At 41.2% G+C, this 14,565-nt stretch overlaps 1 protein-coding gene and 1 pseudogene across 3 annotated transcripts in view; one reads left to right on the top strand and one right to left on the bottom strand.

The window, feature by feature from the left end:
• The window catches only part of TBCE (tubulin folding cofactor E), a 91,508-nt gene that overhangs the window by 17,006 nt on the left and 59,937 nt on the right, over positions 1-14,565 (bottom strand). For all 3 annotated transcript variants that reach the window (XM_055588696.1, XM_055588704.1, XM_055588712.1), the window contains one exon: positions 5,414-5,599. In XM_055588696.1, the coding sequence (XP_055444671.1) occupies positions 5,414-5,599 (186 nt within the window). The remainder of the gene's footprint in view (positions 1-5,413; positions 5,600-14,565) is intronic.
• On the top strand, positions 9,387-9,842 carry LOC129657954 (small ubiquitin-related modifier 2-like; annotated as a pseudogene).

Genomic DNA, 14,565 nt, shown 5'->3' with positions numbered 1-14,565 from the left:
TGACTAACTTTCTCCCTCAACAGTACCCTGTCCAGCACTGAGATGGGACGCCATGGACACGTGCTCTGGAACACACACGTTCACACCTGCAGTCTGTCACCTCAGAGAGAGACCACAGTTGATTTATTTGCTCCTCTGGTGACAGGGAGATTATTCCCAACAGCGCTAAAGGACATGCTACTGTATACTTTTTGTACTCACATGGCAAAATCTCTCTAGGGATATAGCCTAGAGAGCACGTGTGTGTATCTGTAGCCTTTTTAAATACTCTCAGAGACACTTTTTTAAGTGTAGAGAATCTGTGTTCTGTTCATCCAAAGAGCCCAAGTGTTACAGCACCGGAGAGTGTTTAGAACACAGGGTCTGGAGTCAGACTGCCTGCGTTCAGTCCTGATTCCACCCCTCCTCTGGCCTTGGATGTGTTAACATCTCTACACCTCAGATGGCACATCCACACGCCCGTGATCACGACGGCATAATTCACAATGGTCACATGTAAGCAAACCGAGTGCCCACTGACCAAGGAATAGAGTGCGGTCAGTCCATATGACGGAGTATTATTCAGTCTTAAAAAGGAAGGAACAACATTTGTGAACCTGGAAGACATTATGCTATGTGAAAGAGGCCAGTCACAAAAGGACAAACACTATATTCCTGCATTTATCTGAGGCACCTAGGTGAGAGTCAACTTCATGGACACAAACGTAGAACGGTGGCTGCCACGGGCCGGGGGAGGGAGAGATGTGGAGCTGCTGTTTAAGGGCTGCAAGGTTTCAGTCTGGGAAGAAGAGAAGGTCCTGAAGATGGACAGGGCTGTTGGTTACACAACAGTGGGAATGTACCTAACCCTACTGAACTATACACTTAAAGTTAAGATGGGGATTTCCCTGTTGGTCCAGTGGTTAAGAATCTGCCATGCAATTCAGGGGATGCAGGCTCAATCCCTGGTCCAGGAACTAAGATCCCACATGCCTCAGAGCAACTAAGCTTACGCACCACAACTGAGTCTGTATACAGCAACGAAAAGACCCCACACACTGCAACTAAGATCCGATGCAGCCAAATTTAAAAAAAAAAAATGGTTAAGATGGTAAATTTTACATTACGTATATTTTACAACGTTTATATGCTATCATTTAGTGGGTCGGTGTTTGTGAACCCCTCAGAATACAGTGTGACATACACTAAGTCATTTTACAAGCATTTATAAAAATATAAAACTGACAGCCTCTGGGGGAATACCAAGACCAACCTGCAAAGCATGAGCCATTCCAGTCACAGAAACTTGAGGGAAAGGCAGCAGCAAAGTTCTGGGGCATAGGCTGCCAAACTTTCTCAGTTCACGGGGCCCTTAGCATTTCAGTCATTTTCCGCAGTGCCCCGAGGCCAAAAGAAAGTACCATTTAGTAACCAATTAGGGCCAAACAAGTTTATAATTATTTATGTCCTGTCAAACTAGTGTCTGCTGGGCATTATACAACTTTTCAAACCCTGGAGTCTGAATGGACCCCACCCCTCCTTTTCCTGTTCCATGATGATTTTCAGGAGATACAATACTCGCTTTTCTTTCAGCATAAGAGTGACCCAAAACCCAGCTTTGCAGGTCTGTGACACCATGGAAAGAAGAGGAATATCGTTGAGACTCAACTACCTGCAACTAGCAGTTCACACCATGTCCGGCAGATGTCACTGTTCCCCTCTAAAATGAAAACTATCCTGCTAGACCCGTGAGTTCCATGTGGTGCCTGGAAGCTTAGGGATCCCGGTCTCAATTCAGACCTCAGTCAGAGCCACAGTCATCTCCAAAGAGAAAGCATACACAGTGGTTTTCATTTGGTTTTGCTTCCCTCAGTGCTGCAAACTCAAAGCTGGTCAGCTGGAATTATTAAGGAGATAATACAATGGCTTAAAGTTGAGGTTGAGTCGAGTGGTTCAGTTCAGTTCAGTTCAGTTGCTCAGTTGTGTCCGACTCTTTGCGACCCCATGAATCGAAGCACGCCAGGCCTCCCTGTCCATCACCAACTCCCGGAGTTCACTCAGACTCACGTCCATCGAGTCAGTGATGCCATCCAGCCATCTCATCCTCTGTTGTTCCCCTTCTCCTTCTGCCCCCAATCCCTCCCAGCATCAGAGTATTTTCCAATGAGTCAACTCTTCGCATGAGGTGGCCAAAGTACTGGAGTTTCAGCATCATTCCTTCCAAAGAAATCCCAGGGCTGATCTCCTTCAGAATGGACTGGTTGGATTTCCTTGCAGTCCAAGGGACTCTCAAGAGTCTTCTCCAACACCACAGTTCAAAAGCATCAATTCTTCCGTGCTCAGCCTTCTTCACAGTCCAACTCTCACATCCATACATGACCACAGGAAAAACCATAGCCTTGACTAGCTGGACCTTTGTTGGCAAAGTAATGTCTCTGCTTTTGAATATGCTATCTAGGTTGGACATAACTTTCCTTCCAAGGAGTAAGCATCTTTTAATTTCATGGCAGCAGTCACCATCTGCAATGATTTTAGAGCCCAACAAAATAAAGTCTGACACTGTTTCCACTGTTTCCCCATCTATTTCCCATGAAGTGATGGGACCAGATGCCATGATCTTCGTTTTCTGAATGTTGAGCTTTAAGCCAACTTTTTCACTCTCCTCTTTCACTTTCATCAAGAGGCTTTTTAGTTCCTCTTCACTTTCTGCCATAAGGATGGTTTCATCTGCATATCTGAGGTTATTGATATTTCTCCTGGCAATCTTGATTCCAGCTTGTGCTTCTTCCAGTCCAGCGTTTCTCATGACGTACTCTGCATAGAAGTTAAATAAGCAGGGTGACAATATACAGCCTTGACATACTCCTTTTCCTACTTGGAACCAGTCTGTTGTTCCATGTCCAGTTCTAACTGTTGCTTCCTGACCTGCATACAGATTTCTCAAGAGGCAGGTCAGGTGGTCTGGTATTCCCATTTCTTTTAGAATTTCCCACAGTTTATTGTGATCCACACAGTCAAAGGTTTTGGCATAGTCAATAAAGCAGAAATAGATGTTTTTCCTGGAACTCTCTTGCTTTTTCTATGATCCAGCAGATGTTGGCAATTTAATCTCTGGTTCCTCTGCCTTTTCTAAAACCAGCTTGAACATCAGGAAGTTCACAGTTCACATAGTGCTGAAGCCTGGCTTGGAGAATTTTGAGCATTACTTTACTAGTGTGTGAGTTGAGTGTAACTGTGCGGTAGTTTGAGCATTCTTTGGCATTGCCTTTCTTTGGGATCAGAATGAAAACTGACCTTTTCCAGTCCTGTGGCCACTGCTGAGTTTTCCAAATTTGCTGGCATATGAGTGTGGTTAAGACTCCACATTCCCAATGCAGGGGGCACAGGTTGATCCCACGCACAGCACAGCAAGGCAAAATTAAGAAAAAAAAGCAAGCATCACTCCAACAGTGATGCCTACCACTTGTTATTCCTAAGAGTTCTAACAGCTTAGGTATTACTTTGGGAATGAGGAAACTGACGCTTAGAAACCAAAGAAGCTCTAACTGGTGTCAGGACTAGAAAGAAAGTGGCTGAGCTGACATCTGAACCCAGCCTGACGGACTCCAACACTGGGTCCTTTCCAGAAAGACACTAGCTCATTAGTGAACACGTTGATGTGCAAGCAGTAGTCATTCACTAGAAATCTGAGTTATGCAGCTGTTCATAAACCAGGGGAGAAAAATCTGTTGGCAATTTGTTAACACTCACAGTGCCCATGGTGTTCTCTGAAAGAGATCAACCAACAGTGGGAGAAAGTACCTCTTCTGGTGTAAAAAAAATTTTTTAATATTTGCATTTTAAATGGAAAAAATTAAGCAAAGAACTCTAAACCTATGAAGGATATAGTTCTGTTAGTGTTAGTCACTCAGTTGTGTCCAATTCTTTAGGACTCCATGGATGGCAGCCTGCCAGGCTCCTCTGTCCATGGAATTTTCTGCAAGAATACTAAAGTGAGTAGCCATTCTCTCCTCCAGGGGATCTTCCTGACCCAAGGACCAAATTCGGGCCTCCTGCACTGCAGGCAGATTCCTTACCATCTGAGCCACAAGGGAAGCCCCACAGTTCTATAAATCAAGTTGTATAAAGCAAAAATCATCCACATTCGTTGTCTCTCAGTGGTGCATTAGTCATGACTCTTTCGTTCAATGTATATTTTCGAAATCCTCAACGATGAATGTATGTTGTTTGTAATTAATAGTCAAGTTACTACTTTTTCAAAAATCTTGATTTCTTTTGTGTGTGTGTTTTTTAAAATGCTAAAAACCAGAGATATCAAAAAATGAATTTACTAGGAGTTCCTTCATGGTCTAGTGGATAGGACTCTGGGCTCTCACAGTCATGGCCTAGGTTCAATCCCTGGTCAAGGAACTTAGATTCTGCAGGCCACAGGGTATAGCCAAAATTTAAAAAAATATATTTTTTTTAATTTTAAAAAAGGAAATGTATTTACTCTTCAACCTTGTGCCCATGTGCAGTTAAATTCTGTATCATGTTTAAATCACAATAATAATAATGAGAACAATAAAAAGATAGCAAAGAATTTAATTTTGAACAGAATCACAGTTTAACTCTTTCAGAGACTGAAGGTGTCAATAGCAGCAAAGCTACTCTCCAGAGTGGCCACCAGGGGTCACTACTAGGACGCCTCATCCAGGTCAGGGTCACACACTGCACACTGACCATCACTCAAGTAGCGCAACCTGGGAAGTCACACAAAACCACACAGTTGTGCATGGCTTTGTGTGAATATTAGTTTCTACTCTGGTTCACATGGTGCAGCAGAATAAGCAATGAGGCTCTCTGAAGAGCATCACTGTGTTCAAAGAGTTTGAAAGTGCAGAGAAAGTTCAAACACAGCACTTTCAAAATGCATTTAGTGCCCCTTAGACACAGTCACTTCGGGGTACATTTTAAAAGCAAGAGCCCATGGTATTCTGATCTAGTAGGTCTGGGATGGGACCCAGAATTCGGCACGTTTCAAAAGCAGCCCAGGTGATGAGGGTGTGCAGAGACGGGAACTACTGGGTTTTAGAAGGTGCCATCCTGCTACACGGCACAGGTAACAAAGTAGACTTCTGTTTCCATTCCTCACTCATCAAATGTCCAACCTTAGCTCCGTAATAATTAGTCAACACAGTAGAGTATGGTATAAATAATAACGGGCAAATCAATGTTTTTCTTTCAATCTAGAAAAGTCCTGTGCTAAAATAAGAACTTTAATTTCCCCTAAATATTCAATCCTTGGATCCCTCTGATTGCAATTTGGTGATCTGCAGAAAAGAGACCCACTTGGGAGCAAAGTTCTCAGCACTGACACGCAGTCAAGTGAACTTAAACCCTAAACTTGGATGAAACTGTCAAAGTCAGCTCGACCATGATCAGTTTCACTTACCTTTGCTGTTTTATAACAGAGTCAAAACCAATGGTTTCTACAGGTTTATTTCCAATTATAACAATCTGCTCTGTTTCCTCTTCCTTTGGTTCATCTTCTAGCACATAGCGGTTCTTGATTGCAGTGAGAAAGTCTACTCCAAAATTTACTTTGTGTGGACGAATGAAGGATCCAGCTGTTGGGTGCCTGGAAACAGAGATAAACAGAACAGAGAGAGTATCATCTGTGGGGATATTTAAATAAGATCACACGCACAAAAATCCTTTATAAATTGTCAGTCTGCCACAAATGTAAAATGTCTGCATTTACAAATATATTAGCAAATAAAAGCAATTAAACAATTTTTAAAAAGAAGGAGAAAGCAAGTATCATCCACCAAGAATGGCTGTAAGGTGATGTTCTGAAGGTTTTCAAAATTTTCCATATGCTAAAAAAGTAAAAACAGCATAAAAGGGAATATTTTTTAAAAAGTGTAATTGATACAATTGATCATAAAGGGTTGAGAGCTGATGCAAGCAGGTAAAATCCCAATACATAAACAGATAAGAAATATAGAACAGATAATTCATAAAACAGGAAAGAGTATTAAAACCATGGGGGAAAGTTTCACCTTGCTAATGATTAAGAAATGCAAATTTGGGGCTTCCCTGGTGGCTCAGTGGTAAAGAATCCTCCCACCAATGTAGGAGACATGGGTTCGATCCCTGGTCTGGGAAGACCCCATATGCTGCAGGGCAACAAAGCCCATGCTCCTCAACTACTGAGCCTGTGCTCTAGAGCCCACAAGCCAAAGCTACTGAGTCCACATACCACAACTACTAAAGCCTGCACACCTCGAGCCCGCACTCCACATTAAGAGAAGCCACAGCAACGAGAAGCCCATGTACTGTAACTAGAGAGCGCCCGCCCCCCGCCGCCGCAACTGGAGAAGCAGCTCACAGTGCAACTAACACCCAGCAGGGCCAAAAATTGAAAATTTAAAAAATAAATTAAAAAAAAGCAAATGCAAACAATGAAACTATTTTCAATAAAACTGGCAAAAAATAAAGTCCTAACATTCAAAGACTGCAAGGTTGAGTTCGTGTTTGATTGTATAATCATACCCCTGGGAATCTGTCAGCAGGCAATAATTTAAAAATAAAACAAAACTGCACTTCCAAAGAGTCTATATAATAGCATTTTTTAAAACTGAGGAATTCTGGAAACCATAAAAATGTCCAGCTGGACAGGAACTATTAAGTGAACCAGATAGATGAGGTCATTAAAGTATTCTAGCTGTAATACTTAAGAAAACTACTTACAGAATAATGCTGAGATTTCTAAAAACTGATCCAAATTGTACATGACACAGCTACAGAAGAATCTTATCTATGGCTAGACAAAGATTGAATAAGGACACAAAGAAATGAAAACACTTGTGGATAGCGGATTACATACAAAATCTTTTAAATTATCAGATCAGACCAAATTATAACCTGAACTAAATGAAAGTTCAAATATGGGGATAAAATTAGAGCATGAATATCCTATATTCTACAGAAGTATAGGATATCCTACCATAATTTATATTTACCACCATTTATATATTTTATATAAATTTATATTTACCATAATTTAATAATTTTAAATTATAAAATTGTTTTATAGCAATTTTTAGCAATAATTTCTAGAAGAATTTAATAAAAATATTAACCATATTGCCGTATGTAAGGACTGTTGTCAGGCTTTTCAAGACACTCAAAACAGATCTTTAGACACATTACATTTCACCATCTGCACTGGATCACGGCAACAAGACCTAACTTTCAGGGAAATCCAAGTATGCCTACAAAACAGCTAAAAATAGTAGTATCATTTGATCACAGTAGAGAATAAATGAGGAAATACACGAATCGCCAAAAATTGTACAATAAACACTATTTTGCCTTATGCCCTTTAACTCTTAGAGAACTCAAACTTCCCTATAAATCACCATAATTAAAGGGGGTGAAATACGACTGACGACAAATTTTGTCAATATAAACATATATACATTTTTTTCTGGAATGTGGCTCTAGAGAGATTACTAGATTGTGAAAGGTATTTGTAACCCCAGAGTCAGAAGTGATGCCTCAGGCAAAAAGTGGCCCCGAGGTCGTGAGAACCCCAGAGAGGGCGGCGTCCTGGAAGGCGACGGAGACGGGACATCTCTGTTGCCACAGAATCTAGCAATCTAGTAACCCTGGAAGAAGTAGCTGGGGTGGGGCCGTGAGGCGAATTCCAGTGAGAGGAGACTGGGCGTAGATTACTCTCACTCCGAGGAGTTTTATTGGAAAGGGGAATGTATGTTTTAAGACAGGACAAGGCATGAAACTTATATGCTGATGAAGATAACCCTACAAAGAGGCAGAAACTGTTGATGCAGGAAATTAAATTCTCTGTTGCAGCAAAATCACGTTCTGAATCTGTGTTGTCTGCTGGGGTATCAGAGGATCACTGTCTACCAGATGCTGCCTAGAAAATCCTTCGGTTTTTTGTTTTCTCACATGTTTTTTCATTGTGGTAAAAGTCACATAAAACATACTATTTTAACAAATTGAACTGTACACAACGTTCACACTGTTGTATGGCTCTCACCATCACCCATCTCCCAGATTGTTCACCTTCCTAAACAGAAACTCTGTCCCCATTAAACACTAACTCCCCACCCACTCCCATCGGGCCCCTGGCATCCACCAGTGTCCTTTCTGATTCTACGAATTTGACTACTCTAGGTACCTCATACAAGTGAAATTAAACAGTATTTGTCCACACCTAATGTATATTAGAATGCAGAAATAATATTGCTTTAACTGTAGGAATTTAAGGGATTAGATTTGACAGAGTGCCTGAAGAACTATGGACAGAGGTTCGTGACACTGTACAGGAGGCAGGGATTAAGACCATCTCCAAGAAAAAGAAATGCAAAAGAGCAAAATGGTTGTCTGAGGAGGCCTTACAAATAGCTGAGAAAAGAAGAGAAGCGAAAGTTAAAGGAGAAAAAGGAAAGATATACCCCTTTGAATGCAGAATTTCAAAGAATAGCAAGGACAGGTAAGAAAGCCTTCCTCAGTGATCAATGCAAAGAAATAGGAGAAAAGAACAGAATGGGAAAGACTAGAGATCTCTTCAAGAAAATTAGATACCAAAGGAATACTTCATGCAAAAATGGGCACAATAAAGGACAGAGATGGTATGGACCTAACAGAAGCAGAAGACATTGAGAAGAAGTGGCAAGAATACACAGAACTACACAAAAAAGATCTTCATGACCCAGAAAACCATGATCATGTGATCACTCACCTAGAGCGATCCTGGAATGCAAAGTCAAGTGGGTCTTAGGAAGCAACACTACGAACAAAGCCAGAGGAGGTGATGGAATCCCAGTTGAGCTATTTCAAATCCTAAAAGATGATGTTAAAGTACCGCACTCAATATGCCCGCAAATTTGGAAAACTGAGCGGTGGCCACAGGGCCAGAAAAGGTCAGTTTTCATTCCAATCCCAAAGAAAGGCAATGCCAAAGAATGCTCAAACTAACTTACCATTGCACTCCTCTCACACACTAGCAAAGTAATGCTCAAAATTCTCCAAGTGAGGTTTCAACAGTACATGAACTGAGAACTGCCAGGTGTTCAACTGGATTTAGAAAAGGTAGAGGAACCAGAGATCAAATTGTCAACATCTGCTGGATCATCAAAAAAGCAAGAGAATACCAGAAAAGTATCTATTTCTGCTTTATCGATGACGCCAAAGCCGTTGAATGTGTAGATCACAATAAACTGTGGAAAATTCTGAAACAGATGGGAATACCAGACCACCTGACCTGCGTCTTGAGAAACCTGTATGCAGGTCAGGAAGCAACAGTTAGAACTGGACACAGAACAACAGACTGGTTCCAAATTGGGAAAGGGCTATGTCAAGGCTGTATATTGTCACCCTGCTTATTTAACTTCTATGCAGAGTACATCATGAGAAATGCCTGGCTGGATGAAGCTCAAGCTGGAATCAAGATTGCTGGGAGCTTCTTCTGCCGCTCCTGGTGCTGCTTGTGTGCTCGTTCCGTGCGGACCTGGTACCTCTTTTGTGAAGCTGCAGCTGAGGAGACTCCGGCGCTCGCCATGGTGGATGAAAAGCCCAAGGAAGGAGTCAAGGCTGAGAACAACGATCATATTAATTTGAAGGTGGCGGGGCAGGATGGTTCTGTGGTGCAGTTTAAGATTAAGAGGCATACACCACTTAGTAAACTAATGAAAGCCTATTGTGAATGACAGGGTTTGTCAATGAGGCAGATCAGATTCCGATTTGACGGGCAGCCAATCAATGAAACAGACACACCTGCACAGTTGGAGATGGAAGATGAAGATACAATTGATGTATTCCAGCAGCAGACAGGAGGTGTCTACTAAAAAGGGAACCTGCTACTTTACTCCTGAATTCTGTTGCTCCAGACCAAGAAGACATTCTCAATTAGAAAATGGCAATTTGGTTCCACCACATCCCGACTACTACAGTCTAGTTTCTCTATTCTTTCCTTTTCCCCTTCCCCATTCCTTTATTGTACATAAAGTAACTGGTGTATGTGCACAAGCATATTGCATTTTTTTTTTAACTAAATGGCCAATGGTATGTTTTGATCAACATCAAATGGAGATGGGATGGGGAAAAATACTGATTCTGTGAAAATACCCCCTTTTATCCATTAGTGGCATGCTCATCAGCTCTCTATCTTTATATTCCAGTAAGTTATTTTGCTCTCACTGTTTAACAAAAAAAAGAACAACATAAAAATTCTTGCCTACCTTGTTCGATTGGAGAATTTTAATGTTTTTCATTTATCATTGTAAAACCAAGGACAATTTTATAACTTTTTTGTACACAGCTGTTACATGTAGGGCAATCTGTCTTTAAGTAGGGATAAATTACTCTAAAAGAAATGAATCCTAGATAGTTTTCCCTTCAAGTCAAGCGTCTTGTTGTTTAAATAAACTTCTTGTTTAAAAAAAAAAGATTGCTGGGAAAAATATCAATAACCTCAGATACGCAGATGACACCACCCTATGGCAGAAAGTGAAGAGGAACTAAAAAGCCTCTTGATGAAAGCGAAAGAGGAGAGTGAAAAAGTTGGCTTAAAACTCAACATTCAGAAAACGATCATGGCATCTGGTCCCATCACTTCTTGACAAACAGATGGGGAAACAATGGAAACAGCGACAGACTTTATTTTGGGGGGGGCTCTAAAATTACTCCAGATGGTGACTGCAGCCATGAAATTAAGACGCTTGCTCCTTGGAAGAAAAGCTATGATCAACCTAGGCAGCATATTAAAAGGCAGAGACATTACTTTGCCAACAAAGGTCCGTCTAGTCAAAGCTATGGCTTTTCCAGTAGTCATGTATGGATATCAGAGTTGGACTATAAAGAAAGCTGAGCATCAAAGAGCTGATGCTTTTGAACTGTGGTGTTGGAGAAAACTCTTGCGGGTCCCTTGGACTGCAAGGAGATCAAACCACTCAATCCTAAAGGAAATTAGTCCTGAATATTCACTGGAAGGACTGATGTTGAAGCTGAAATTACAATACTTTGACCACCTGATGCAAAGAACTGACTACTTGGAAAAGACCCTGATGCTGGGAAAGATTGAAGGCAGGAGAAGGGGATGACAGAGGATGAGATGGTTGGACATGAGTTCGAGCAAGCTCTGGCAGTTGGTGATGTACAGGGAAGCCTGGCGTGCTGCAGTCCATGGGGTCACAAAGAGTTGGACATGACTGAGCGACTGAACTGAACTGTTAGAAAGGATCCTAGTGTGAAGAACACAGTTCTGTTTTAATAAAACACATTTCTATCACTTGGCTAAAGACATTAAACATAGCTAGCCTCATTTTTAAAGGTTCAAAGGAATCTACCTAAGAGATGATCTAATGCAGGACTTCTCAAACTCAACCCAACCAGTCAGTCACTGGGAAAGCTTATTAGAACCCACCTTGCGATGTACACTCAGTGGTACTGGGCTGCGGCCAGGGGATTCTGATGCAGAGTGACCTCAGCTCCTACTTTTAGAAACTCATCTAATTCAATTCCATTTCAGTTGGAGATACTGGGATCACCATCACAGAGGTACACGAGCTGTGCTTGTGCTAAGTTGCTTTAGTCATGTCCAACTCTTTGCAACGCCATGGACTGTAGGTCACCATGCTCCTCTGTCCACGGGGCTCTCCAGGCAAGAATACTGGAATGGGTTGCTGTGCCCTCTTCCAGGGGACCTTCCACAGAGGTGCACAGCCAAGACCAAAAACCGTGGAGTCCTGATGACCAGTGCACTATCCTTTCCTGCATCTGTCTCTACTCTCCTCACTACCACAAATTTTAGTAGTTAGTAGATCTATTAGTAGGTATTATTATTTAATGCTGTTTAGTAAAGAAATAAAACAACCACTTTAATAATAAATGAGAAAACAACAATGCAAAACAAATACCATGGTTTTCAATTCTGTCCTAAATATATACTTTTAAAAACTGTGGTAATGAACAATTCCACGGCATAGTCAAAGCTATAGTTTTTCCAGTAGTCATGTGTAGATGTGAGTCAGACCATAAAGAAGGCTGAGCACCAAAGAATTGATGCTTTCAAACTGTGACACTGGAGAAGACTCTAGAGAGTCCCTTGGACTGCAAGGAGATCAAACTAGTCAATCCTAAAGGAAATCAACCCTGAGTTTTCACTGAAGGACTGATGCTGAAACTGAAGCTCCAGTACTCTGGGCACCTGATGCAAAGAACCGACTCATCGGAAAAGACCCTGAAGCTGGGAAAGGTTGAAGCTAGGAGGAAAAGGGGACAACAGAGGATGACAAGGTTGGATGGCATCACCAACTCAACGGACATGAGTTTGAGCAAGCTCCAGGAGATGGTGAAGGACAGTGAAGCCTGGCGTGCTGCAGTCCATGGGGTTGCAAAGAGTTGGATACAACTGAGCGACTTAACAACAACGAACAATTCAAGAATAGACCTTTATTAGAGCTTAGTTTGGCTGCAGGCAGAAGAAAGGAGTCAGGAATGGTGTTGGATGGTTACAAAGTAGATGCTAGGCCTTTTTCAGATCAAGGATCATATCCAAGGTCAGTCTCCTCTGCAACATTCCTGGCAGTCTCTCAGAAAATAAAACAGTGCTGCAAATACTGAAAAATACCAGCTGAATGAGTGCCCATCAATAACCATAAATCTCCAAAGGTAACTAGTAATTCATAAAGATTCCACAGAAAAACTATCAAGATGTTCCATCTGAACACTGAAATCCTGAACCCTGTCTAAAGAGAAAAAACTGGGGGAGGGGAAGGAGTGAAGGGGGAAGAGCGCAAAAATTTTTTTTCTTATAAACACTCAGCATGTTCAAGGTCCTGCCTCCTTCTGCCCACCAATTACAGAATGCAGGTAGCAAAATTCACATTCTGACCATGGCCCTTGCAGAAACAGAAGACTCTCACAAAGCACTGTAATCAAGATTAGGTCTGCCCAACAGAGAGATAAAATTCAGGTGCCCAGTTAAATCTGGATTTCAGATAAACAACTGTTTTTCAATTGAATTTCAATTGTTTTTTTTCCATCTTTTTTCAGTATGATGCATGTCTCATGCTTACACTAAAAATGATTTACTGCTTATCTGAAATCCAAATTTCACTGTGAATTTTCTGTTTTTATTTAGTGAATCCAGCAACTCTACTCAAAGGTAAAGGGAGACCAACAGAGCCCAAAAGTACCATAGTAAACTTTTTTTAAACTGGGGATGGTTTAAATGCTGGGTGCTGGGAAATACTGGGTCCCTGGGGAGTATCAGATAAATGTTGATCTTGATACCTTGCTTATTTCAAGCTTGCCCAGAGCCTTCTCACCAAGATCACATAACTAACCATAACCATTCACCCTGAGAGAACTATTCACTCATTTAATGTATACCAAGAATTGACCTGGTGAACTAACTCATTTTCCCAGTAGGGGAGGAAAAAAAAAAAAAAGGTGAATAGATAGGCATCTTCCCGCACATTCCTTCTGAATGTCACAATTTCTATTTTGCCCTGATTCATCAAAAGCTTCTGAAAATGAAATCTCTCTCTTCACCTTTTACAGGCAGGGACATTCACCCTGCCTGAACCTAACATCACACTTAGTGATTATTTTAAAAATTCTTCTATCACTTTACACCACATGCTCAGTCGTTCAGTTGTGTCCGACTCTTTGCGGCCCCATGGCCTATAGCCTATATCCTACAGAATCCTATAGCCATGGGATTTTCCAGGCAAGAACACTGGAGCAGGTTGCCATTTCCTACTCCAGGGGATTTTCTCAACCCAGGGATCAAACCCACGTCTCTTACGTCTCCTGCACTGGCAGATGCGTTCTTTACCACTAGCGCCACCTTGGAAGCACTTTGTACCATATCAGGAGAATATTTTACTTATTTTTAAATTAATTTTTATTGCAATATAGTCGCTTTACTGTGTATATAGTCAATTCTCATTAGTTATCTATTTTATACAGAGTATCAATAGTGTATATATGTCAATCCCCATCTCCCAATTCATCCCAGTCCCTAGGGAGAATATTTTATATTGATTTATTAATGCTCATTCAAGAACTTCAAAATACTTCACGACAATCTTAGGCTATGCACAGTACATCAAGAAGCTTCCATTTGTTAAGTTAGCCAGTATCATGGATAAAGTTTGAGACACCATGTCCCCTCTGATGCCAAGTATAAATTCTATTCATGGTGCTGGAGAACATATTTTAAGATTTCTTGATCATCAGAAAAGAGAAATCATATAATTACCTAGAAAGCAAACATTTTCAATAGCAGCTGAGGGTAAAATACTGACCCAAACATTTCTAAGAGTTTAGAGTATAGGTTGTTTAGGTTGAGAAAAAAGCACTGGAAATCCACACACAAGGTACAAAGAACTTCAAGGTTCATCACCTTAACTGAACCACTCAACTCCTCAAAAGACAAGAGATGGAGAAAAAGAAGCACCTGAGAGAGACACTGATGACTGGTTCACAGTCACACATTTGGGGTAAACCTGTATACTACCACTGTATACTGAAAAAGTCACAAATATTAATTATGGGTGCTGTATA

The sequence above is a fragment of the Bubalus kerabau genome, chromosome 1, assembly GCF_029407905.1.
Source record: "Bubalus kerabau isolate K-KA32 ecotype Philippines breed swamp buffalo chromosome 1, PCC_UOA_SB_1v2, whole genome shotgun sequence".
Lineage (NCBI taxonomy): Eukaryota > Metazoa > Chordata > Mammalia > Artiodactyla > Bovidae > Bubalus > Bubalus kerabau.
The sequence above is the reverse complement of the archived record's forward strand: the minus strand, read 5'-3'. Positions and strand labels throughout refer to the sequence as shown.